General features: G+C 39.8%; 1 protein-coding gene across 3 annotated transcripts; it reads right to left on the reverse strand.

Moving 5' to 3' along the window:
* Positions 1 to 650: 650 nt before the first annotated feature.
* Positions 651 to 27,424, reverse strand: IREB2 (iron responsive element binding protein 2). Of its 3 annotated transcripts, none has more exons than XM_054837434.1 (22): positions 27,078 to 27,424; positions 25,543 to 25,632; positions 22,109 to 22,274; positions 20,777 to 20,914; positions 18,536 to 18,757; positions 16,784 to 16,853; positions 15,614 to 15,797; positions 14,956 to 15,095; positions 13,969 to 14,140; positions 12,512 to 12,612; positions 11,940 to 12,056; positions 10,612 to 10,771; positions 9,610 to 9,745; positions 8,853 to 8,937; positions 8,113 to 8,269; positions 7,706 to 7,830; positions 7,309 to 7,413; positions 6,891 to 7,033; positions 5,621 to 5,768; positions 5,410 to 5,532; positions 4,571 to 4,756; positions 651 to 3,937 (listed from the first exon to the last, which is right to left on the reverse strand). In XM_054837434.1, exons 1-22 carry the CDS (start codon positions 27,094 to 27,096, stop codon positions 3,827 to 3,829), a joined length of 2,898 nt encoding a protein of 965 aa, XP_054693409.1. In that variant the 5' UTR covers positions 27,097 to 27,424; the 3' UTR covers positions 651 to 3,826. The 3 variants fall into 3 exon arrangements, with proteins under 3 accessions (XP_054693409.1, XP_054693410.1, XP_054693411.1); XM_054837435.1 differs by lacking the exon at positions 27,078 to 27,424 and adding an exon at positions 26,329 to 26,480; XM_054837436.1 differs by lacking the exons at positions 20,777 to 20,914; positions 22,109 to 22,274; positions 25,543 to 25,632; positions 27,078 to 27,424 and adding an exon at positions 19,410 to 19,596.
* Positions 27,425 to 27,720: the final 296 nt, after the last annotated feature.

The following is a 27,720-nucleotide window of genomic DNA, read 5'->3' on the forward strand; positions in this document are numbered from 1 at the left end:
TACTCTTGCCTTAGTTTCCAGACAGTAGTGCCAAGACTTAAGACCTACAGACTTCTGTGCTGCTCCTGCCTGCCCAGTATTCTGGTGGGAAGCACACGGCGGTTGTGAGGTTCACACGCAGGACTAAGGTTGTACTTTGACCTCTCATCATTATCTGCAAGAAAGACTTGAATAATTTAGCATCTCTGTGTTGGATGCAAGTCTAAGGCCTCTTCTGAGAGTGAGTCCTCACAGGCGGGTCAGTGTCCAACACTCCCAAATCACTTTTGAAGATCTTGTCAGAGCTGCAAGCTCTATGTGCCACAGCCATAACCTCGGTCAACAGCTTGCTTTACATAGGATTTGATCTAGATCCTAAATCAAAGTAGACATTTTCCTGAAGAAAAGAAAAATTAGGTTATTCAAAAAGCATTTGGTGTAGTTACAGTACCCAGACTAGTATCTAGAGCTCAGCTAACACAGAAAACCTCTTTTTATACCACCTAACCATGTTTTGGAAGCCTACATGTGAGACATTGCTAACAAGAAAAACAAAACATGCATAATTACACCCTTTTCCTTATTCCCCCGACCCTTTCATACATACTTACAGTACCATTTTATGTGTATTCCATACTATCTATTCAAAATAGATGGTAACATACAAGAACTGTGATACAATTTTCTTTATTAAAAATAATTTACAGCATCAGTAACATTTTATGCACAATTGTCATGAATTGAACTTAAGATATATCTATACAATACTTACTGAACTTAAAACTTACACTGTTCTGTTGGCTTTAAACAGCAGACATTGATTTGCAGGTGCTTAAATATGATTAATATACATAATGTCCTTATACTTAGGTGTAAAATGTACAGACGTCAACACTAACCCAAAGCTTTGTAGTTTGGGAGGGGGAGGGAGGAGAAGGGGCACAAGGAGAGAAAACATTTAGAAAAATTGGAACAGATTCTTCCCCCAAATCAAACTGGAGAGAGAATTCTAGATTCAATACATCTAACACTGAGTCACTTCTTCAAAGAGGTACATTTCCTCCTACACTTTAAGGTACTACAAAGAGGTCTAATTGAACAAAGTTTTTTGTGTGCCATCACAGCAATCCTCTGACTGTGCTGTACCCCGCCACTGCCAGAAAGCAGATGTCACTCTTGCCCATCTAAAGCTCATAGGATCCCAGCAGCGTGTTCAAAGTTAAAACGTCTCCCTTTTGCCCCGGGTTGAACTGGACTTTAAAGTGTTCGCTGCTGCACAAAGGAGAGGGGACGGGCACGTTATCATGGATAATCAGTCAGGCAAGCATCTTCTCCAGCAGTTCACTACCACATGAGAAGCAGGAGATGGGTACCTAAGCAGCGGTGTTCCCCGCAGCACCCGCCATGCTTCAGGCGTAAAGATCCTAAGGGCAGAAACACGAGGCTGCACAACTCACAAAGGTGCTACTGACTTCAGCATACTTAGGGCTGGACCCATCACAGCAACAATAGCAGGAGCCTAAAGGTGAAGAGCAACTGTGCAAAACACAGCTCAAAAGCTGTCAGTGATTTTAACACATCGGAGTGCAGCAGAATTTAAGTAGTTGCTATGGCAATGAAACCCATCGCATCTCAAAAGAGATGACTAGCTTTATTGGTGACAACTTGCGGGTAAGTCGCATCCCTTGAAATGGCACTTCACACCACCGGTTTACCTTGACATGGGCTTGGATCACCGTCTCCTTCTGAAGCAAAGACTGTGCTACTGCACTAGAGAGGGTGGGAGGCTGTGTTCTGCTCAAGCATTAGCAGTTACACAAGTTTTAAATAAGTTTGTAATTTGTGTCATTATGTGCCAGCACAAAATTCTTATTTGCTCCCCAATAATGAGCATGCATTCTCTTGAGCTAAATCAAGAATATATACCTTTGAGCTGGGCAAAAAAAAGCATTAGATGCTGTTGTACAAGAAATAAAATCTGCTCAATAACTCTGGATAAAATTAGCAAAAGTGTACCACAGAACAGAAACTCATTCAGCATTCAATTGAATATACATATTCAAAAATGCATTGATTTATCACCCATATCAGTGGTAGGAGTCACCAGAATGGTTTTTATCTTGACTAATAGAAAACAAACCACAGCAAAACTAGTGAACTATAAAAAAACAAATTATACAGAATTTAAAAATTTAGGGAACTTTGTCCAATAAAATTAAAAAAGGTTATCAAAGTTATGCCAGCAGAGTAAAATTAATTTGGCTTTTGAACTGTGAAAAAAATTAATATATTGTAATGATTTAATGATGCCAGGGCTTTTTTTATGTGGGCTTTTTTAAAAGGAATGTCAGAAACACACTATTTAAAGATTTGAACAGTGCATCTGTTAGTATGCAAGTCAACTAGCTTAGTGTCTGGTTATAAATTGAAAGCACATGTAGTAAAGCAAATATAGTCCTCTTGAAAGTTTTGATATTTAAGACAATGTTTATCAAAAGCAAATAATCTTAAAGCAAAATCTTGACAATTTATAAGCAAGTTATTGCAGTTTTGTTCTCCAAAAGAAATTAATCTCTACTTGAACTGTAAGTGGTATTATGAAGCTTTTCAAGATATAGGAGCACAGAAATAGCATCTTGAAGCTGAAGGCTCACTTGCACCGATTAGAAGCTCTCAAGGCTTAGTTAAGTGGCAAAACAAGCACTTTTTCAGAAACTATTCATCTTCTGTTACTATTAAATACGGAAGAGGGTTTTTACCACCAATGTGCCAACAATTAAATTTAGAGAAGTCGCAATGGCTCAAGAGACAGATTTGTTCAGTATTCTGGGAATCTTCAGCAGGGGAACGATGCTTGTTTGGGAGAGCTGTGAACTAACAGCACATTAGAAAGCATTAAAAGGCAGCACGGCTACCTCGGCTATTTAACATTTGACAAGTAACTATAACTTATTAGACATAGGTCCTATTTAAACAGTCCTAATAAATGTTTTCAAAGATTTTTACAGGTTAAAATACTAAGGGGAGGTACTTTGTCTAATGATATCGCAGACAGTAGAGTAAAAACTCATGTCAAATGACGGACTGCATCCCTTGCAGTAGATGGGACAAACTTCCATCCAAGGACACTGCAGCTTGCCAAAAAGGAGGGGTGTGACACTTAACCTGCACAAACAAAATAACTGTGAGCTTTTTTTTTTTAAATGCAAAGATGTTTCCCATACTTCTAAGCACACAATATTTCCATAGCATGAGCAGCTTTAAATATGGATCCAGATGAAACATAATCCCATAATAAAGGTAAGACAGTCATGATCTGTGATACAGGATACCACGGGCCCATAACCTAAAGAGCAAAAACTCAAAAACTGAGTATCTGTTTTAAGCTCTGGATGCAAAAAAAATAGTAATTGTTTGGCCTTTAACATTCCATACCATCTGCTACCCTTAAACCAACAAACAGCAGTACACAGATTTACAGGTGCAAAAACTGAGTTTAAAGAACTGCAGAAAATCTTCTTACATAATAATCTTCAGCACAATCGGTTTCAGATTTCGCATAGTTTATTTACAAAATGGTCTGATAAAACATCCCCTCCATACTTACAGCTTTCTGCCACAACACACATGTTGATTTTAGCAATGTTTAATAGCACCATTAGAATATTATTTAATATCAGGAAGGATCTTGTTGCAGTTACAATGATTCACAATCTTTTACATCCATGGACGAAGTAACTTTGAGCACACTAGGACTGTTTGCAGTTCCACAGTACAGACTCCTGGGTTCACACAAGGCATTTTCAGAATTACCAGTTATGCAAGGTACCCTTAGAGTCAGTAGCCACTATAAGAATCTTCGAGCCACAAAGTTTAGACTTCCACCATATTTGTATAAGCTTATCTCCATGTCGTTTTCAAACAAGGCAATTACGCCGAATACTTTTCCAGTGCTTGTCTTCAAAACAAAAGCAAAAAAGAGAGAACAAGTAAGTTTTGTTTTCACTTCCCCTTGCTTATTCCCAGTTAACATTCTAACCCCAAGGTTTGTTGAACACAAGCAAATTCAACCCACTTATCTGCCACTGCAGGTCCGAGACACTGCTGGGAACAGAATGAAGACTATTTTACTGTGCAGTTTAGATCCAGCTAGGAGCATGCTATATACCTACTGATAACAAAGTCATTTCCCTAATGGCACAAAGTGTGTTATTATGGGCAAATGGTTCCTTTACACAGAATGGAAAGCTGAAGCCTCTCTCAAATAGTCACACCCTTGTCTTTAAAACAGGCTGAGAGACAAGACCCAATTCCACCCTAAGTCAGCACCCATGAGGGGGGAAAACAATGCCCAAAACAACAATAAAGAATTTCAGGTTATATAAAAACTTGCACAGAATGAACACACAAATATGTACTTTGGAAAACTTCAGTAGTCATGAGGAGCTTCAGGCGACACTATAAGCTTTCTTTCAAAGAGAATTAAGTTTTGGTTTTTTCCTGCTTTTTATCATCAGGATTAACTTTTCTTTCTGTGCTTTCAATCGTCAGTACATTCAACAGAGAAATTAAACAGATATTGTAAAGATACCTTAATATCCAAAGTCATTCCGGGCGACAGCTCTGGAGGAAACAATATAGAAAATTGCTCTCTGCCAGTGAGACCCAAAGTACTTGGATTTTCCCCAGGAAGAAACTGAAGTGGAGCTATGCCAATTCCAATCAACTGACTTTTATGAACCTTCTCATAGCTTTCAGCTAGGACAGCTTTAACACCCTGCAAAAACACAAGTGATTTTCTATTTCAGTACAGTAGTCAGAGTGAAATGCAAAAGTATGCTTCAAATACATATTCTGTCCAAAATCTTGCAATTTCAACTGAAGAACAAAAAGAGTGCTTTGCATGAGTCCTGTAAGCAAGCAGATAATGGTTTTTAGCTTTACAGCTAGATGAAAGCAAATAAGGCAGAGCAGGCCCATACAGTAAGAAATGGAGTTTTCTAACAGACAGTGACCATGCTGCAGTTAGCAGTCAGAAAATCCCAGACCCAATGTAGTTGCTTCCATTACTCTACATGAATAAATGGCTGACTTGGAATATATTGTAAATACTAGTGGACATTAGTCTCCTACAGCTAAATACTTAATAGCCCACAGAGACCAAACAGAGGTCAGCTCTACATAAATGTCTAATTTATCTCCAAGTCTGGAGGCTAAGATGCTAAGTTATATAATTAGGAAATTCAGATTTATCCTGACTAGTGGTTCTCTTCTATGAATATTCTAGCAGAGAAATTCTTGAGAAGTCTTAAAAACAAAACATGGTATTATATCTAAACATATTCATGCCCAAAACTAAACAATGTGTTCTTAGGCACCTCCAGAAAAAAAAACAACCCACCCCCCCAAACCCAAACAAGCCAGTAGTACCAGTAAAAAAGGCCCTTTTGCCGCCCAGTCTCTTGAGCTACCCAGTCCGTACTTCTTTCCTGCAAGAATAATTACAGGGATGCCTTCTTTCTGGTACAACTCTGCTGCTTCAAACACATCTAGCTGTGGAATAACAAAGTGAAATAGTTTGAGTGAGTTCTAAATCCGCATCGCAATTTCAGTGTAGCTATGCAAACAAATATACTTTTACCGTTTGTCCTGATGGGAAGTGAATTGTTTTGGGAGCTGGTTTTCCTATGAACTTATTCAGAAGCTTGATATTTGCAAAAGTACCTCTTGTCATCACAGCATCATTACCTCTTCGAGCTCCGTAAGAGTTGAATTCACGAGGTGTGAGTCTAGAATAAGAATAATATTTAAAAGGGAATCAGTAATTTTAAAGATTATCTGGTTTAAAATTATGATTTTTATAATAATTTTTGCAGCATCTCTAAGTTTTCAGTGTAAGATGTAAAGAACTATTCATCCAAACGCAATTATTATAAATCATGAACAAAACCGTGTAAGTAATTGCTAGATTTTTCATGAAGAAAGCTGCACTTTTAAATTCATTTTCAATGACTTCACTATAAGTACTATGAGCAGTATGGTACTTACAGAAGAATTATGTTGTAGGAACAAGCCTGTTTAGTAATCCTCTTACCTCTACCAGCATATTTATTCACAAGCACTGTACCAAAAGGAGAGATTCACTGATAAATCAACCAACCATCCTGGGATTAAAGGCCCACTAATTCTTTCTCTCTTGTAATACTATTCATTCAGACTGAATGCAATAGTTAGAAAGAAGAGTCCACACCACAGGCTATTGTTTTGTCATGCTTCACTGATACTGTAATAATAATATGCTTTTGCAATACAACACAACAATATAATTTCCAAAATATTCAGAGGTGTGACGCTGAATAGCTCAGCACCGCATTGTGTTCTGTGTCTTTTCAGAATTTCAGCAGAGATGAAAGGCACCCACTACCGCTGCAGGATGCTCACTGCTGCGGAGGTAAGTTGAGCATCAATCACATTCATTTATACAACTGGGCTTCGTTTTTTTTAAATATGTTTCTAGAGCTTCTCATCTGTTTTGTGCATCTACCTGACTGTTCTTGAGGCCAATGACATAACAGTGACTAACCTCACATCAACAGAGTATCAGTCACCTGACTTGTGAACGAGTACACTATTTTCGCTTTGGCATGCATTTGGAAGCAGAACAGTAACAACAGATACGAGAACGAGCTCTTTAAGAGTAGGTCTCTGGTCTTTGTTGTAACCTTAGAGACTGTGAGAAAGGTGATTACTTATAAATGGCAGTAACAACTACTGCATTGCTTTTCCATGTATATAAACCCCTGTCTGCATAAAGTGGAGCTTAAAGTAAAGCAACAATGCTGATCAATTATTTGGCACAGGAAGCAGTCCCCTGATAGAATTAAGAGCTGTTTAATATGGAAAGTTCTTACCCTTTGTTGGTCAGATACTTAGCAGCAGCACTACTCCTTGCAATGCTTCCAGCAGGGGATATGTGATCTGTAGTTACAGAATCTCCCAAATAGAGCAAGACGTGGGCATTTTCAATTGGTTGTGGTGAAACTGGTTCTTTGGCCTATAACAGAAGGGGCAGGGGAGAACAATAACAACAAAAATAAGAAACACATTTTTCTTCCAAGATCCTTAGAGATGTGAAACATACCTGCAATATATGAAGGCACATTGATGTACAGGCTCCACTCATTCCAGAAATACAAACAGCATTTAAAAGACTGAGAAGTATTAGTGCTGATCAAATTTGTTACTCAAACGTTGAAACTTTACTGGAATGGCTATTCCTTTACTTAAATGTAATGCATACAATCTGGTGGACAGACTCGAGGTACTTACAAGTTTATCAAAAAAGGAAGGACATCTGATATAAGTAGATTTTAAATCCCAGGGAAATAAAGTTGACTCTGGTGCTTCCAGTAAATTCCACCGTTTGTTTCCTTTCTACAAAAAAGGAAGTTAACCAAAAAGAACAGAGAAATTGGTTTATGATCTGTTTACATTCTGAAACCAAAGACTTACTAGTGATTTTCTTCTTAATTTCTATTACATACTACAAGTTACCTTATCGCATCTTACTTAAGAATCACTACTTAATAGAAGTATCCATCTCAGTTAAGTCCTCCTTTACAGTAATGGAAAAAACTGACAAACCAATCATATTCAACTGGAAGATATTCTAAAGCTACAATGAAATGCAATCCTTAAGTTACATAGAACAAAAGACCATTTTTACCTCCATTTTTTCTTTCAGTTCCTTAAACATGGATGATATCACACACTCTTCCTCCACTGTGTGAAGTTCTCTTCGGGTGGGCCAAATATCTCTTAAGTAAATACTTTTGCCATTATAGCCAGTGCCTGAGTAAGATTTTAAATAGAATAGTAATTTTGAAGAATAAAATATCAGACTTTATATTTATATTAGAAAATAAATATGTACGTATTCAGGTGTTCGGAGATGGTACCAGATATGCAAAGAATTTCATCAGTTAAGTGGATGCTTTGCTTTAGCTAGGAGGAACACCAAATGTGACTGCTTTCTCTTCAAATATACTGGCTTTGTATGCTGAAATGCATGTGAAGAAGCCTCTACTACGTATGCATTAGATGCAGAAATGTAAGACGTAAGGAAATACTTACCCAGAGGCTCATTTTCAAAGTCGATTCTAACAGTGCCTGCAATAGCATAAGCAACTACTAGCGGTGGAGAAGCAAGGTAGTTGGCACGGACACAGTCACAGAGACGTCCTTCAAAGTTCTTTGTTCCAGACAATACTCCACAGGCAATTATATCACCCTGAAAAGGCAGACCCATACATGTTTTTCTAGGACTTCGTGATACTTCAAAAGCTTGTGCTATTTTTTGTTGAGTAAGTCAGATGTGCTTTTAGCATTCCACTTCAAATATTTATTCTAACATTTCCATTTAAAGGCTTCTATTCTCTCCCACTACCCCTTCCTCCTTTTTACTCCTGACCCTCTGATGTGTTCTCAGTCACTTCAGTGAAGTCCTCTCCTGCCTTTTATTTCTTGCATTTTTCTTCTGCTTCACAGGAGACAAATGCTGGAGCTGGTTAGACGCTGCTGGTTAAAAATCAGTCAAGCACATAGCTCCTTAAAACCTTCCTCTTCACTTATGATAAAAATCTACACGTTGCATCCTCTGTAAGATTAGATCCTATATATTTATCTTGTAATTTATATCTGTATTCTACAAATACTGTTTAGTATGTTTATTTTACATAGCAATGCACTACCTTGGTCTCCCTCTGACAAGAAGATGTGCAAAAACATCATGCAAAGTCCAGACCAACGATATAGTATATTTTGCATAGATTACTGTTATTTCTTGATTGTTTAACTGGGCCTTAAAGCTTTACCTGTTTTATTGCATTCCTGATGGCTTCTGGCAAGGGGGCAGTGTTTCCAACACAGGTTGAACATCCATAACCGACAACCTCAAACCTACATTGGAAAAAAACCAAATCAAGTAGCACACTAAATCATCACAAGCAATGTGTTACCAAAACAGCTGCTTCTATTAGCAATCACTAAGAAGATTTTTTTTTTTTACTTTGACAATTAGACTTTTTAGGAAGCGAACAGCAGACACTACATCTCACTGATGCAAGCCCAAAGATACAAGGTAACATCTTTGTAATTAATCAAGATAAGTCAAATAAAATATCTCAAGATGTTGTTAGTCCCATGACTAATGGCAAAGGCAGTAACACTCCTCACAGAGCACAGCTGAATTATGAACATAATCTAATTGTCATTGCTACAGAGCAACCAAAACCACGCTAAACAACCCACGACAGCAGCAATGTTAAGAAAATACTAATACAGACTGTCCTGACAAATTTACATCCAGGTTCCACTTTTAAAATATATAAGCAAGTGCATCCTGTCTTGTAAGACACTTACAATTAAGTGTATCGCTACTGAAAAAACAGAGCTCAGATGAGGTAGAGATGTACACATAGTAAATTTTAAGTCAGCAAGTAGTTAAAATGACAATCTAGTAAGTTAAGAACTAGCCACCCCAAAACAAACATCAACCATATTTATCAACCTGATAAACCCCATGTGTACTATTTTCCTAAAATGACAAATGAAGTAGGAGTCCCAACTTACCCAAGCTTACTGAGGTATGGTAATACTCCACTTGAACTGAGGTAATGGGTAACCATTCCACTGCCTGGTGATAAACTTGTTCTTATGTAGGGTTTAACCACTAGGCCAGCTTCAACAGCTTTTTTGGCCAGGAGTCCTACCAAAAAAACACCCCAAAAAAGATAGCTTGTTTTTTATATCCCTTAAAAGAACCTCTATATGATACTACCTCTTAGTTAAATTAAGCATAAAAAGCCCCAGGATGAGCAGACCTTCAGTTTATTAAATTATTAAAGCAACTACTTGGCTGAATAAAGTTTCTTAACTCATAACGATACCATTCAGGTTTTTGTTCCCATTCCTATAACGTAGATGCCCATTTTCTTTTCTATAAGAAAAAACCCTCTTTCCCATGCTCTACCTGACAGAGCAAATCCATTTATTATTCTTCTGAGACAGGCCACACGGCCTCAAAGGGAAGCTTGCCTTGGCCACAGAGGACCTCAAAAGGAGAAAGCAAGGTCTGAGAGAGGATTAACTGTTCTGGGAAGATCGTACGCAGCTTGCAAAGGTATGGCACATACTGCTTAACTAGAGGCTAAGGCACAGAACAATTGTTCAGCAGTATAGATTTTCCTTGCAGACTCTGCAGCTAACTGTAGTTCAAGCTACCATCATTCAGGATGGAGTCAAGGCTAAAGCCCACCTCCTGCATCAACTGTGTCACTATGTGCATCCACCTGAAAAGAGCCCTAAAACTGGCTACCTCTTGACATACTACCAAACGTAAATATTTTATAATTCCCACCATTAGTACTGCTTTATGACACAGATTTTAAGATTGTTTTATTGAAAAGTAACTTTCACTATATAACCTCCAGAACATACAAGTTTAAGGCTAAAAGTTTAGTTTCAAACCTTTAGGTCAGGTCATTACAAAGAAGCTACAGAAGTGAAGGTAAAGGCTGTGTAAACACGGGAGCAGCATTAAGATCAAATTAGTTGTCACTAGTCACAACATACCTGCAGCAAGCATGACAGATGGATTACAATTATTTGTACAGCTGATTACTGCAGCAATGACAATGCAGCCATGAGATAACTTGTATTCGTTTCCTTCATACTGAACAGGTACAGTGTCATTCTGTTTCTCAACTGCAATCTGAAACCCTTTAACACCAGACTAGATGACAAAAATACATGTTAGCAGTTATAGTACAGAAAGTATGACATTACGGCAACACCAAGTGAACACTCATTTTAAAATAATAGCTGTCCTGCTAGGAACCCTTAAACAGATTTTAAAAGCAGCCCCTCAGTTCATGCCTCTCCACATATACACTGGTCTCATCCTTCCTTTGTAATTGCTTTAACATTGCAACAACTGCGAACAAATGCCAGTTAAAGCATGGTTGATCCCATGCTCATTTCTTGCTATACATGAAAGAACCGTCCCTTATGAGTACATCTCTAATTCTATACAATACTTGTTTCTGAATTAGCAGCATACCCAAGATTTTAAGTGGAAGAGGATTATAACTAAAAGCAGACTAGCTCCATTAACATTTCACACCTTCCAGCTCTTCAGCACTCAGTCACCCTCCAGAGGTCCCTTTCAACCTCCACCACTGTGAGCCACCATCAGTTATTTCTCTCTCCAGCACAACTGACCATTCTGTAATACACACCTCACTACAAACCAGAAATGCTAAAACGGACAGAAATAATTTTTACAGAGTGTCTAAGTGTAAATGTTTCCAATACTCCTGCCAGTCTTCAACTTCAATGATAAACACTAAAAATGAAGATGCATTCTTGTGTTAGCTTCATTCCTAGATACCTATGCATACTCCTAACCAAAAATATCACCTTCAGAGAAAAATAATTTCCTCTGTGACATCAAGTTATGCTGCAGGCAAAAATCACTTGCTAAATTAAGAACCCAGAACACTGATTAGCTACAAATCTTGGAAGTCTTGCTGCATGATGAGTTTTTTCTTACAGTAATTCTGTTTTAGAAATTAAGTAAAAAACAGATGTTTAAAAAAAATTCTGAAAATGAGAACATGTTTCCCAAGCTTCTGCCCTTTATTACTTAAGTTTTTCCTCCCTAGCAATCTAAACTGTGAAATTAAGGATTTTTGGAAGTTCATGTTCGTGACAAACACACCTATGATTTATCAGCTACTACCCTCGGGACGCTTGTCAAGCAAGAAAAGAGTATCACTGGATGAACTGTTCATATAGTAATAAGGAGGGCTCAGCAGGTATGTAAGGAATAAGTAACAGCACATTTACACACGTAGGTTATAGGAAATAAAGCTTTTGAAGAGCACATCAGTTGTACAAACCTTCTCATTTAAGCAGGCTTGGAAGTCACTTTTCATGTTACTAACAGCCACTCTATCTTGGGACCTCTTGGGGCCACTCACATACGGAATTATAGAACTTAGACTAATTTGCACTACCTAAAAAGAAACAAAGAAAAAGCACACGTTATCAATCCCAGCCTAACATTACACTGAATACACTCTTGAGACATCCAGGACCTCTTGTTTAAAATCTGATGTCCTGAGATATTAGAACTCTGGGCTTCTGTTTTCAAGACTGCCCACTGTAAAAGGCTATTCATCTTATTCCAAGTGTTTTAACATTATCCCTAACTTTTCTATCATCCATAAGACTTCCCCGATCACTTGGGAGTGATAGGAATTCAGCATCTGTTAGCTGACCTAAGTGTTATTGCACTTCCCTTCTTCCCTCCCGCCCCTCTATATTTTGCAAACATACTCTGCTTCTCAAAATTGTGAGTTAATACATGCAACTTGAATAAAAGCAATGAAAATTACAGCACAAGACAAAATTGTTAAACCATTATTGTTATGGGAATCAAACATACAGAAACAAGTCATTTCAAGCATACCTGGGAATACTCAGGTTCTCTGGAAGAACTCTCATCATTTCTAAATAACTTCACAGCTTTAAGATATGCTTCCATGACCTCAAGCTTGGCCTTGTCAAAACCTTAGGAAGGTTATTTCAAACATGAGAAAAATCACATCAAAAATAAGCAGACTGAAACACAGAAGTCTCAGAAATTAAGGCTGTTTCACGCATATCATCCAAACTACTTTTTTTTCCAAGGCACACCACTTCCACCCCCCAATCTCCAGGAGCTATTCAGGAATGATACATGGATTAAAATACTTCTTTAATTATTTCTTTTTAAATTGGCTTAACTTTCCTTCTTATCAAGGAACAAAATGAGCTGTTCCAACTCTAGCAGTTGCAACTCTAATTAAATTTACAGATTTGTCCCTGAAGTTCATAAAGCTTGTCTCTTAAGATTTACTTGCTTAATACACATCATGTGCTTAGCTGATAACAGGCAGTATTACTGGCTACTGTTAGAAAATGTTTCACTTGCTCTGCACCGACCAGACAAAAAATGTTTGTTATTAGAAGTGTTTAACTTGTAAATACAAGTGACAGATTTCAGTTTCAGAAAGGCTTACTAATGTGAATGAGTGTGGGGTTTTTTTTTTTTTTTGCTATCTGTTACCCTGCAGCTTTCTCTATTTGCAGTAGGTTGCTAAGGAATGGACATCCTTCTAGCTTAGCTTGAAATGTCAGCGAAATAATGCTCTTCAAAGAAAAAAAAAAACATTGTGAAAAAAATCAGAAATGTGTTGTAATTTGTTTTGCAATTTCATTTATTTCTAGTAATCATTGTAAATTTTGATTTTGTAGGGAATCTACAAGTAGTTAAGGGATTCATTTCATATCAAGACGACTTACATTCTATACACTTCAAGCTGTAAGTGAGAATTTTCTTAATATTTTTCTTTTAAAGGTTTATCTATGCTTTCAGAAACAAGGACTCTGGATGTTGAAAGGTAACATGATTTTAGTAAATGAGGTATTAGGCAAATGAACCAGGCTGGACACAAACCTCAAGGGCAAGTCAGCTATCTACATGCCAGTGTTGTGTGTACAACAACCACAGCCTCACTTCGATACACAGAGACAAAAGAGGCCACAAGAGAAAACAGCCGTGCCAATAAAGCAGGGAACTCAGACCCAAATACCACATACAAAGTGTCCCACAACACTAGCCAACAGTAAATACATATGGTACAATTTTTGTGATAAGTACTACTCAGATGCATGAGATCCTACAGGATAAAAGTTGTAGCTAAGTATATCCCATGACACGGTCTGTCACTGTACAGCAGAATTTTATACATTAAATCCCTGTCAGAACTCTGCAGAAAGTCACTGTTTAAGAACTATGGAGTTTTAAGCAAAACCCACATTGCCACATATCTGAACTACTATCACAATGAAACAAATGAAACACTATTTTCATTTCACCTTTACCTGTATGCTTTAAGTGCTTCAATGTCACATTATCAACAGGGAAAAAGCTCAGAACAGCACCATATTCAGGGCACATATTTGCTATTGTGGTTCGATCTGCTACAGACAGCTGGGAAACTCCACTCCCAAAAAACTCAACAAATTTTCCAGCAACATCAGCTTGCCTAAGATGCTGTTTAAAAGAACACACAACAACAACATTTGTTACATGAAGAGGTACAATGCAAGCAACATTTGCTGCAACAATTTGCAGTAAGTCATGAACATTTTTAAATGGAAAGCTGAAACCTTAAGGCCCACATTTGCGAAAAAACCCCAAGCCCCATTAACATACTGGGTTCTAAAAATCTGCTCTGGCAGTTGACATAATAAAACACACCTCCATCTGCAACTGAGTGTTCTTCACATTTCCTAGTCGAGAACACACGCTTCTGAAAGCATCACACCAGAAAAAAGAATGTATTTTCAAAGCCACCACAGCTCGCCAATGCTTTGACATTAGCTCTTCACCTACTACAACAGTGACAGTTTGTGCCACCCTGGCAAAATCCTGTCTTCAGAAAATAGATTCTTGAGTTACGCCAGCTGACAGCCGTAGATAGGCCTTGTGCCTTGCAGGAGTATTTTAGAACACAAAGGGTATCCGGAAAAAGTTTCCAAGCCACAGAATAAGCCTATGTGCTGTCAGCAGGGGGAAAAATGGAAAACAAGGCTTCTCTCCCAAATCCAACTCTGCACATGTACTTCTTTTCAGGTTTTTTTATTATTATTTTTTAGTGTAAGAGGGCCTGTAAATAAACCACTATAGAAGAAAAAGAAAAAATCTACTTTGGAGGACTATTAAAGAAAAATGATTAGAGATTATTTGTATCTTTCTGCACTGTCAAGATTAAAAGTATATTAAAATACTCCCAGCATTTCATTCAGTTCTCAAACACCAGTGGTAGAACTTGCAACAAACTGTGCTTTGTTTGAAAACTTACTTACCTTTGTAATGCTTAGGACAATATCTATGGATGTGGCAAGTGGGCTGGCTGTGCCTGTCAGTTCACACCCAACCACCTCAGGCAAAGTCAGAGAAATCGGCATCCCCAGCATCACCGCTTCTGTTTCAATCCCCCCAACACCTGGAAGGAGAACATTAGGTGGCTTTTCATCACTAAGTAACAAACTATAAATATTTTGAGGTCCTAAAAATCTAATAAACCCCATCCTATTCAGCCTAAAGGCTACAGCAAGAAACATACGAGTTCTCTGTTAAATATTTGTACATGAAAAATGAAATCAAGCAAGACCAATGCTGAAGTTAGACTCCATGGTCACCCACAAAATATTTTAGATATAGAACTGTCTTTCCAAGAGAAAAGAAACCCTCATATAAATTCTGTACATGCATGTACAAACAGCACTTGTTTGAGTATCAGTTGTGTTTTGGCTATTTTCTCTTTAAATTACAAAAAGCAGTATCTTGATGGAAAGAAATGTTAGTTGAGATTACTTTTAGACAAAAAACACTCTGATGAAGAATTAAGACATAGTTTGTTATGCGTGAGACACAAACGCCCAGTGGGAAGGAAAGTATTTCTCACAGTAATGCTTTAGTACACCTTTCAAAGTGCTACCAAGTTATTCTTAGCATACTTACCCCAGCCCAAGATACCCAAGCCATTTACCATGGTTGTATGAGAATCTGTGCCAACCACGCTATCTGGATATAGGAAATCTTTAACTTCAAAAACAACTCTGGACAAATATTCCAAGTTAACTTGGTGCGCCATTCCAGTCTCAGGTGGAATTACAGAAATATTCTTGAAAACCTTTGAACTCCACTGTAGTTTTTCCAAAATGAGAAAAAAAAAAGTTGCATTTTTTCAAAGGTATTAGTCAAGCCTTAGAACATAACTAAAATGACAAAGTTAATATGCAATAAAACAGTACTTGCTATTTACGCGAGCAGCTTTTGCTCATTGGTCAAACAGAAGAACGTGATCCCCTTGGACTCTATACATTCTTCACCATTAACAAAACCATTCATTCAGTTCCTGCTGAGGGCTGAATCAATAATTCATACCTACCCTTCAAAAGCAGGGCCGCATAGATCTCCTACCTTCCAATTCACACAACTGATTCCAAGCACAGCCAAGACTAGCATTTAGCCAACAAACCTTGTATTTAGCACTTGCATTTATAGCAGAATTTAGTTTAGGTTTTACACTCCTGGACGAGACTGAAGACGCAATTTAGAGAAGTGTCTCATTACATGCAAACTCCGGCCGCTAGATTTAAAAAAGGAAACTAGTAACAAGATTCAGCTTGGCAGTTTCCCTCTTTAATAATGTAAAAGCTAATTTGTAACTTTCAGAAAGAAACCCCCTGGTCTACCTACATGAAAAGATTTTTAGATCATTGCATGGGATTCCTAAACCACGTTAAGTTAGTGGGTGAACATCAAATACCAATGTAGCAGATCCTTGGCTAGCCACAAAGACTAACGCTTCAAAGATCTACTTTGTCCACTGCCTTCACACTGACAACCACCAAACAGGATAAACTTTTTCAAGGTAGAAAAACAAAAAATTATCTCCCCTTTAAGCAATGCCTAGATTTAAAATCTCTAATGCCTAACAATTTTTAAAGTCATAAGCCATGTTATTAGCCAATTATCTGCTCCCATATTAAATTCAGATTTGAGAGTCTGACATTTCCAAAGGATTACATTTAATCATCTAAACCTGAACACAGGTATACAAATGGAGCAAGCTCTTAAGACAACTGAAGCACAACCAATACGATGCCCACAGGTACACAGACATACCTTAAAAAACTGAAGCCTTTCTCTATTCCTGCCAAATTCCATCTCTTGATTTTTCAGTACTGTCTCAGGCCTAGAAAGATATCAAGTTTACAAGCACTGTCATAATTTATTTCAAATTACAGAAGAACAAGTTGTTATTTTTGCTTGTTTGATGACAGACTCATTTAAGCCTGCAGCAAAGTTTGAAGTGGTTTATTAGAACAAAGATAATTCCTTCCTTGCAGCAAGCTTTCTGTAAACAGTGAAAAATAACTGATTTCATCTGTGCTGTGCTTGAGTACATGTTTATTCTAGGTGTAGTTTGCCTAAAGCATTTGATCTCAAAAATACTCACTTTGAGAGATCTATTCCCAGCATGTACTACAATACACAGAAGCTTTCCCCCCCCCCAATCAGTAGTCTTACAGGTTGCACACCTCAGAATTCAATTACGGTAAAGAACCAAGTGTTCACCAGTTCAGGTAAAAACACTCTCCATGTTCAGTCCTAGCCCTTTAGCAGCCAAGTAGACCATCAGGGCAATTGTAACTATCCCCCATTTCTGTATTTTCTGCCTCCAAGCCACAATTTTCCCTTCACAAGCACTCATCAGTACCATCTCACAAAATGATCCATCTTTTCTTAGCAAGCATTACTGATATTGACACTCATTATACAGGAGTAATCCACAATTTAAGAGGAACAACCTCTGCGTTGAGAAGGTGGGACAAGGGAACGCACTTGCTTTGTACCAGGAAGGAAGTCCTCAATTTTCTAGACGTGTATTTTACATCATGACCCTTCCCTTACTTCTCTGCAGTGTCAGAAGGCTAGTGGCTGTACTGCTTTGCAAAGCCCCAAGGGACAGTCATCATTCACACTGCAGCTTAATAAATACCACTGCTGTTTTGCTGCCAGAAACATCAATATTGCTGAAAACATCACTAATTCTGCATTCCTACTCCTGTGCTGAGCAGGAATATTTGCATATCTGTAAGATTACCAAGACAATCAGCATCACATCACTGTGGGATACAGATTTGATCAGCTTTTAAATTCTACACCTGTCCGCGACAGGAAGATAGGGATCTGAACAGCCTATCAGGGAAAAGAGGTGTCAGCTGAAAGAAGAGGATGATTACACGTAATTGTCATAGATGGAATGGTACGCAATCATCTGTTACTAATATTGACAATCTGGAGAAGGCAGATAGATGAGGCTCCCCCAGGCCATTACATACAGGCAGGATATACACTGAATTTCAACTCAGTGACAGATGGACTGTAAGATTCCATAGAAGCTGGGCAATGATGTACAGGCTAGTTCTTTGGTCTTCTTAAGAGCCACAGACTTTTGAAAAGTTCTCACAGAAAAGCTAAAATTTACTTTTAGAAATAAATCAATGCTTCATTGATTTATTCATTGAAGTTTACTTGGTAACACATAGCGGATTACTCCTATGCTTTGTTGCCTTTGTAAAAAAAACCACAAGGGAAGTCTCAAAATTTAAATAAAAATCACAGCCATAAGTCACACAGTTGGCCATCTGCACTGGGCTTAGTAAAGCCCTCCTTGTAAAAAAATAAAATTATTGTAGAGAAATTCAAATCTGCTATATCAGACCTTCTTCTAGATGCCAAAACCTGTCTATGGCAAATGTGAAGAGTACAGAAGGTTGTTTAGAAAAAAATCATCACATCTCTATGAACCGTCACAGGCAGTGGTTAACAACACAGAAGGGTGCAAATAATTAAAAAAAGCAGCTTTCATACTCAGGCACTGGCTGAAGATGGAAAGGACAGAGGATAGGCGTGTTCTCAATCTGCGCAGAAAATTGTCCTGAGTTGCGACTTGCATCTCCAGCGCCACAGGGCCCCTTGCAGCCAGCCAGGCCCCTGCAAGGCAGCTTCCGAGGCTGCGCTTTGAGTGGAGAGAGCTTTGCCATCGGCTTCTGTGAATCACCACCTCCAGGGTTGGGAGCATTCTGTATTGCACTGTAACATGAAACAGAAGAATCATTTATACATTAGGGATTTTGCTCTTTTTCCCCCCCGCTCTGTTTTTTGTAATCCCTTCAACAGATTATAGAACATTACCTGAAAAAAAACCCTGTTATTTTACTACAATCCTGTTGCAAAGTAAACTACCACTGGAGAAGCTTAGTTAGCTAATGTAGTATGGTAATCAGTGACTGGAACTGGATTGTCTGAAAGATTAACACCAGATCAACAACTCCTTCAATTTGCTCAAAACAGACCAGAAATCTTTATAAACCACGTTGCAAAGGCTAAACTCGGGTTTAAACTCTGAAGGTGTGGGCAGAGGCTCATCCAAGTGGTGGACTTGCTGAACATGTTTCTTTAAGACAGTACTGTACATGCTTTGTTAAATCCATAGAGGAAACATTACAGAAACAGCTTTCTCAAGGAAAGAAACGTAATTTTATTATTTACTTAGGCTTCTTATAAAATTTATCTGAGCCTTTGAGAATTTGTATACATTATTCAAGTCAGTCAGAAGCAAGACAGAAAAGCTGGGGTTTTTAAAAAATAAAGACCATATAGCACACTACCCTTTATTTGTACAATATTCAGTCTTTGCATGAGACCAAAGAAAGCTTGTTGCAAAAAATAGATGACTTTTTACCTTTCAATATTGACCAAATCACTGATTTGTAATTGAAGCCACTGCTTTCTTCTGCTTTAGTAACACAGAAAACCTTAGTTGTTCGAATTGCAGGATATTGCATGGCCACAGAGGATACCTTGCTTAAATCCCAACTTAGTTCGGGAGCCTCTGGCCAGCAGGAGAGGGAAGCTATATAAAAGCAGCACAAACCATCCTGCGGCGAAGAGTTTCTTATCACAGGCCAGCAGCTGCTGAGATCCCATAAGCTTTCCAAAAGTGAAACTGCAGAAACGGGATTTATCTTTACAAAGCAGCATGCTGAGACCTCTTGCCAACACTTGGTCTTTCTGATAATTTTAGGCCAGCCTAATTGCAAATGAATCGGCTGTCCCTCCAGACACAAGAACGGACAGACCACAGAACTGAAACACATGTGCAACCCAACAAATGATTTTGTCACCTCTCTCTCTTCTAATACTAACCAAACCAAAATCCTGTATGTATTTGGCAGGTCCACAGAAACAACTCACACACCCATGCCCATTTGACTGCAGGCTTTCTTCCCCCATTAACTTTTTAAATTCCCCAAGAACTTGAGCAATTTACACAATTCCAAATGAGTTTGAAAAGCTTCGTGATGGAGGGACGGGGGACAACGCAGAGAGGAGCTGCATGATTTACTCGGTGTTTACTTCAGCAAACACTGAATAACAACGCGGATTTGTCCTCTTCTGCGCTATTATGTTTCTAGCAAAAGGCAGCCCCAGGCTGTTTTCATCACATTACTGCCTGTCAGAAAAGGAAAACTAGGCTGTCAGTTTTCTAGTCCCAATATTTTTTCCAGACTCCTACAAGTACACTTCTCCCTCTGCAAATACACGCAGCCTTTTTTAATCTGTTATAAAATATAGGCCTATAAAAGAATTAAAAAGTCAATCATAAGCTATGGGCTGAAGTGACAGTCTTTCAGTTTGTCCAGTAGGATTGCAAGGCATTTCTCTGGAGCTGTGACAAGGCGGTCACATTTAAAAAAAAGTTTTGTATAACATGAGCACTAAAAACAGGGCAAAGGAAAATTACAAACTCCGTCTGCCTCATTTGCTTAAGACATATTATTTTCTGGAAACCATGGCAGACCCAGTTATTTCAGCAATCTCTTGCCCAGAATTTGGGCTGTCAGCCAGCTTCAGCCATAACCCCTCACAACCATTCTTTCTCTCCTTCAAGAGTGTCATTTTATCCATTTTAACCAGATACCACCAGGTCTAGTTTCAGGGATCCACACATGACAAATGGTTTGATGGGATAGTACTAAGACCAGAGTGAAACCACAGTTCAGTATCAGACAAAAATGTATGGTTCAGCAAAAGAATGAGGCATGTTACCACTTGCTGAAATCGATCTGCAGAGAATGGTCAACAGTGAGATCAGTTGGGCAGGTAGGATTGACTTTCACAGGATCTCCTCCAGCATTTCTCACAGCTTCCCTCATGGCAGCAAAATCCACCATTGCTGGAATTCCACTGAGATGGAAAAACAAAATAGTATAACAAACACAGGACACTAAAATTCAATAGAAGCTTGTATATTGTAGTAAGTTAATTTGATTTAAGTCTGGGTCTACCTAAGTTCCATGTCAGATGATAATCCCTTACTATTCCGTTCTCTAAAATTTAAAGAACTTAAAACATTTTTACAAGTCAATGGAGTTGGTACTCATTCACAACACGCCACCACACGTTTGAAGATAACATACCAAACAAGAACATAGGAACATCTTAGAGAATTACATTTCTCCTTTTTCTTGCTATGCTTCCAAAGTGCAACTGTACTTTACTACAAAACTAATTTTTAGATACTTACTACCCTTACAACAGGGCCTTGCTATGCAAACAATGCTTGTGCTAGACATTTTAACACCTCAGCGTGTATTATTACTCTTCATACAGAGCCAGCCACTTCTGAAGCTCATAGCATTTTACAAAAATATTCTTGGTGCTGTTACTGAGGTAAGTGTACTTGAAGTACAACACTGAGGGGAGGACAATGTTTATATAACACAATACTATGTAAGTCTTCCTGACCTTCCTTGCTAAGCAGAAGTTACCTCATTTTTATTATTAATAGCACAATTCCTTTTTTTAATTATCTCACTCGATACAGTTAATGAGTCAGAGAAACAGCTTAAATGTAATATTTGCAGACTGCTGAAGGACTGCCCTTTTAGCTATGCCATACACAAATCACAGAGAAAGTTAATATCCTAAAAGACATCTTATGAAATATACGTATCACTCATGGCTTCAACTGGATTACATAAAATTGTGGAGTAAACAATATTTCATTTTCAGTTCTCTCAAGCAAGAATTCTACGTATTTCAATGAACTGTCAGCCACCTGGCTACGCCAAAAAGTCACCACTCCCATTTGTGTCTTGGCTCTTACCCTATAGTGTTCCTTGTACGCCAACAGCTTCAGCCTTGTCAACCTACACTAAAACCAGGGTAGCCTATAGAACAACTCCTACCCTTGCATCACATGTCATTGTCACAAGTAATCTACTGGATAGCAGAAGCAGTGCACAAGTTTCTATTGAAAAAGACAGACCCTTCGCTATCAAAAGGCGAGGTGCTATTTTTTTTTAATGCCGAAGAATTGTACGTACAACTCAGTGAGTTTACACAGATTATTTCGGTGTTTGACACACGCACACTTACGTAAAGTCTTGAAGAACAACTCTGGCAGGACAGAAGGGCACTTCAACATTATTCTGTTTTGTTTTCCAGTCCAAGATGTTCATAGCATCTGTTTCTTTCACTAAGAAGCCATCATAGTTACGGACACTGGATTCAAACAACACTCTTATGGAATAAGGCAGAGTATCTAGGGTAAAGCAAAGTAAAAACTGAATTAGTGCAACACCTTCAGCTCATGTAGGTTTTTATAAATTACAATCTCACATTTCTCAAGAATTCCACTTTGCTAGGGATTGGAAGAATGAGAGCTACAGGATCCTGCCTTTCCAGTTGCTTTTGAGTTTGATCATCATTACACAATATGGAACAGTCAGTTGCATAACGTATAGATTGCAGAAGATGAGTTATCATATGGGATTTGAAGGGAAAATACCAATGGCTTGACCGCACTGTGTTATGACAGTGACATTTAAGAAGGTATGCTACACTGGCAGGAGAGAGATGCCAGGAGTCTAGAGCTGGGATTACTGATCAGAGTGGGTGGAAAGCAACAACAATTAGAACACTCACAAACATTTTGTAACTGTAAATTTCACAATTTCATTACTTGAGTTATCAAGCCAAAAGCATCCAATGCCGGATTTTATTTTTTTTATAAACAGTGACATGAAGACCAGAAACTGTTCTGTTATGTGCCCTAAAATTAAACACATTTCATAAAACATAAAGAATGACATTTCACTGAACACAACTTTAGTTAGTCTTACTGATCTGGCTTAAATTATTGCCTAGAAGCAGCTTTCTGGCACAAGAAAATTTAGGGAACTGGAAATCAGAATGAAAAAAGTAGGAGAATAAAAGCAAATGTCGCTATTCAGTGCAAACAAAAAAGTCAAGATTAATTCACATCTCTTCGCAAATCCCATCATCTTCAGCACCATTCAAGCGGGCAAATGACTTTATGAGAACAGTGAGAAATACAAAAAAAGTTAGTTGGAAGAAGAGAGTGAACCAATTAAGTTCAGGCTTTAACAAAAAAAAAAGTTAGATTTGGTGGTCTCAACCTAATCCAGAAGTTTGTCCACAAACTATTAATACAGGATTTGCTGACTCTGATGTCTTTGTGTGCCCTTCTCAGATATTAGCCACTGTTGTCTAACTAGACAAGTCACTCAACAGAATGTAAGAATGACATCAAAAACATGTTTAACCATCTGTAATGCCACCACCCGCTATTTAAAAGCCCAGTTACCAGAAGAAAACCATTTGGCTTTTTCTTGGGATTACAAATAACAAGCAGTACATCCTTACAGTGATAAATCTAACTAACAGGCTGTTTGGCCGCCATCAGCTATGGAGAAGCAACTACTTCTCTCTATCAGGCACTACCAAGCTCACACCTGTAATACTGTGCCTAGCTTTGGGCCTCCCAGGATACAGGAGATCCTAACAGATGAGATCACATCCAGGGAAAGGCCTTCTAAAATGGATACAGGGCTACTGCACCTGACACACAGGAGCAGCTGGGAGACCTAGGTTTGCTCACCCTGAGAAGACCAAGCTGAGTAAGCAACCTAATAGGAACTGCAGAGCAGGTGAGGCCTGACTTCTCAGAAGTCCACAGTGAAAGGACAAAAAAACCCCACAAGGCACAGGAAGGGAGATGCTGTGACTGGATACAAGTAAAAAGAAGTTCACAGGGAGGGTGGTTAAGCACAGGATCCAGTGGAATCTCCATCCACATGGATTTACAGACCCCAACTGAGAACAGCTCTCCAAGTTAGCTCTAGTCGCAGCAGGAGGCTGGACTAGATCTCCAGATGTCCCCTCTGCCCTAAATCATTCCAAGCTCTTTCTAGCTACCATTTTCCCCATAACAGAATACTATTTTAAATGCTACAAAATCAGATTCCCCCCAGCAAATTGGCAAATAAATCAATTAACATTTACATTAGTAATCCAATTAACTTAAACAGGCACTTATTGTCAGATTATAGTCAGAAGCCTCAAGGCAGAGGGCAAACAGCTAAAACCCAAAATGAATGTTCTAGCAACAAATGCAATGAGCAATTCCAGATGCTGGATCTGCTATCGGTGCTGTCCTACACTTTGCCTAATTTTTACTTGCGTCTTGCTAGCATCTAGTTAATATGAGGCTTCCAACTTCTGCACAGAAGTTTCTATTGGAAGACAAAGACACTCTTAGTCTAGTCTATTTAGACACCTTCTCTGAATATCTTCAGGAATATCCGCTGCTGCTCCAAGCTTTGTGGCACATCTTGACAGAAAGTCATATCTTCTGTTTATATTTCCACTCTTGTCACAAGGCTTTTCAAAAAACTGCTGTAGAACTGACTGGTTTTGTTACTACCACACTACTGCTTTGTCCTGGACAAAGACACACACAGAAGCGTTCCACCTCCTCCTTAATCGCAAAAATTAACTTAATTTTTCACAAGTAGCAGAAATTTGCATGAACACACAGCTGTTGGACAAACTTTTCAGCAGCCATTGCCCACTAGCTCCCCTCTCTCTTCCCTTCAAACAACAGGGAAATAATTAGTGCTGTCAAATATGGGTTTAAAGTGAAATATCCACTGGTAATTTTTTAGTTAAGAAACACATCATGAATTCTGTGAAAATAGGAGAGTAATTCAGACCTTATAAAACAACAAAACTGAGGAAAAAAACCCCCAAATATCTTTTAATATGTACCTCAGGTAAGTATTTTAGGAGTTTAACATGAAAGCAAAGGGAGGAAATAAGGAAAGTATGTTTTGATTATCTGCAAGAGTAAAGCCTGTTCCAGTTGACACTCATCTGTACCTCTCTCCATCCGTGTGTATTCCCCTGTCCCATCACAGATGCGCATACTTTTTTATTTTTTAAAAGGCAACCAAACACAGAGACCAAATAAAAGTCTTTTTGGCACATACCACTTAGTGTTGTATTACATACTAATGACATGTTGAGATTAAGCAATTGTTTGATCACCACAAAACATCATCTTTCTGCAGCAACCGCAGTAGAAGCTGTGCTTGAGGAAACACACAGTTACCCACTATCTGAAGTTGCTGGCAAGGTGAAACTAGAACACCAAGAAATAGTACAAAATCATAGTAAAAACCGTATATATTTTTGCAGTACTCCATAGGAGTTCTCCGTCACTTCATTTTTATTTCTTTTCTTCAAAAGAAAAGTTATTCTGATTTGGAGCACTGCTGAAAATTCCAGCTACACCTATACTTTCTCCCTCGCTGAAAAAAAAGCTACATGAAGTATCACCCCCACCAGCTTCATACAGCAATAGCAGATTGGAAAGTTACAAGCTTTCAAATACACCTATTAAGAATTCACATATTCACAATTGCATCTGCTAACATTTTGCAGCAGTAAGGGGTGCATGTCTACTGCTGCTACCATCCTGGTTATAAACAACTAAAAAGTATCATTACCATACTTGGCGCCTCCAAGCTTTGAGACATTGTAGAACTTCTTTTGTGGATAGTTTTCTAATGCTTCAATTACCGGCTGGTAAGGGCTTTCTGGGGAGGAAAAACAAAAACCAATGCAAAGGTTACAGCCATGAAAGAAGGGAAGGTTTGAACACTGATAGAAGACTCATAAGAATGGTAAAATCAGAAACAAAAAGCCAAAAATAACATTCCTCTAGGACTGTAAGTAAACCATAATGTGGAAAGGTCTCTAAATGGATTGAGACACCTAATGATGTAGATGTGTGACTAAGATGAATTTTAAGAGTATCTGTAATACTAGGTATATACAGGTCATGCAAGTAACCAGCATAGTCACACACCTGAACACATTTGACCTTTATTGTCTCAGCTTACCATCTACAAAACAGGATAAATGTACCTCACCAATTCAGATGAGAGATACAGGTTTTAATATAGAAGAAAACATAAAGCATGAAGTGCCAGGCTAACGACACACAAACAAGAAACAAAAATAAACCTTGTAACAGCTTTTATGCGGGGAGAATAAATAACTTCCTAAAAAGAGAAGCAGTGGTTCACAAAAAGAACATTTTAATTCAACTGCTAGCAAACTAAAGGGACAGTACCAATGATATACTCCCTCAGGTCTAAAGAGCTTCATATAGTAAAAGTTTAAGAAAACCTAGATTACAAACAGTGGGGAAAATGGTGTTAGTTCTGACATCACTGAGCTGCTCCTGCGAGCACAAACACCAAACGCTGTATCTGCGGCAGAACACTTACCCTTTGTTTGCTGTTTGCTTTGATCTTAATACACTACAGTTACACTTTCATTGGAAAGTAAATGCTACATCATCAACAGCTAACAACAACTGCGTCACCTGAACATCCGAACAATTAACACGACCCCCCAAATTAAGCCGAGAACCGTTCAGGCCTCAGCCCTACGAGGAGGCACGTTTATGGGCACGACATCCCTCGTCCGCCGCAGCGTTCGCTGCAGCGGGAACCGAAAAAGGCACAAAAATGGTCGTCAGGAATAACGGGAGGCCCGGCAGGACGGGCTTACAGCCGCGGCCAGGCGCCCCGGGCAGCCGCCGCCGAGCGGGCGGGCCCCGAAGCCGGCCCCACCGTCGCCGAGAACAAAGCGCCTCCCGCGGTGGGGGTAGGCGCCGCCGGGGGCGGTAACGGGCCCAGGCGGGGGGCGACGGGTGCCCCAGAGCAGCGGGGGGGGGGGGACACGACACGGACCGCCCGCTCCCGCCCGCCGCAGGCCCGGGGCAGCACTCCCGTACGAAGGGCCGCCGGCGGTCGCGCAACGGCACCGGCAGAGAGGGGACAGCGCGGCAGGAGACGCGAACCGCCTCGCGCCGCCGGCGGCCGCGCTCGGGCCGGCCCCGCTCCACCGCCGGTCGGTGCGGGGGTGCGAGGCGATGGCCCAGGCCGCGGGGGTCCCGCCGGGCGGGGCAGCGGCGGCCCTCGAGGGCGGAGGCAGCGCGGCAGGCGGCGGCGGCCGTCCCGCTCCCACTGACCTGGCCTGACAGAGTCCATCGCTGCCCACCATATTAGCTCTGCGCGGAGGGTAGCGGGGGGCCAGGGGGAGCTGGCCCGGGCGGGGCGGCCCCAGCTCTCGCGAGACTTCTCCCGCGGAGGCGGGGCGCTGGGCGCAGTCTCGCGAGACCTAGACCGCCCCGGCCGAGCCTCCCACCGCTCGCGAGACCCGCTGTTGCGCGGCGGAGAAAAAGGACACGAGATCTCGCGAGGCTTTGCGGAGAGGGCGGAAGTAGCCGAGTGAGGGAATCCGTCTGCTCTCGCGATACTTGCGAGCCCGGTGACGAAGGCGGCGGGGGCGGAGCTGCCCTCCGGGGAAGCGCTTCGAGCTAGGGATGCCTGAGGCTCTCTGCGCGAGCGTGGCCGCGGGCACCGCCTATTGGCCGCGGCCCCACGTGACGTGGCTGTGGCTCGCGCGGCGGGGCGGGACTCGGCCTCAGTCGGGCCGTCCCGGCCTAACAGCTGCTTTCAGTGCCCGCCGGCCTCGTCTGCCCGGCCGATCCGTGGGTCTCTGATGCTGGATTTCTCTGGGAGGGCTTTCTTCTTTTTGTATTTTTCTTCTTGCTTTCAAATGATGATCTTTTTTCTTAGCTGTGTGATGGAATTCTATTTCTGTCTTGATCT

The sequence above is a fragment of the Grus americana genome, chromosome 10, assembly GCF_028858705.1.
Source record: "Grus americana isolate bGruAme1 chromosome 10, bGruAme1.mat, whole genome shotgun sequence".
In the NCBI taxonomy this organism is placed as follows: domain Eukaryota; kingdom Metazoa; phylum Chordata; class Aves; order Gruiformes; family Gruidae; genus Grus; species Grus americana.

Coding starts and splice junctions, on each gene's coding strand:
- IREB2 (XM_054837434.1), bottom strand. Junction 18,758..20,776: donor CAGATCGATTTCAGCAAGTG/GTAACATGCCTC, acceptor TTCATGTTACAG/TGCAATACAGAATGCTCCCA. Junction 10,772..11,939: donor AAGCCTGCTTAAATGAGAAG/GTTTGTACAACT, acceptor TTTGTCATCTAG/TCTGGTGTTAAAGGGTTTCA.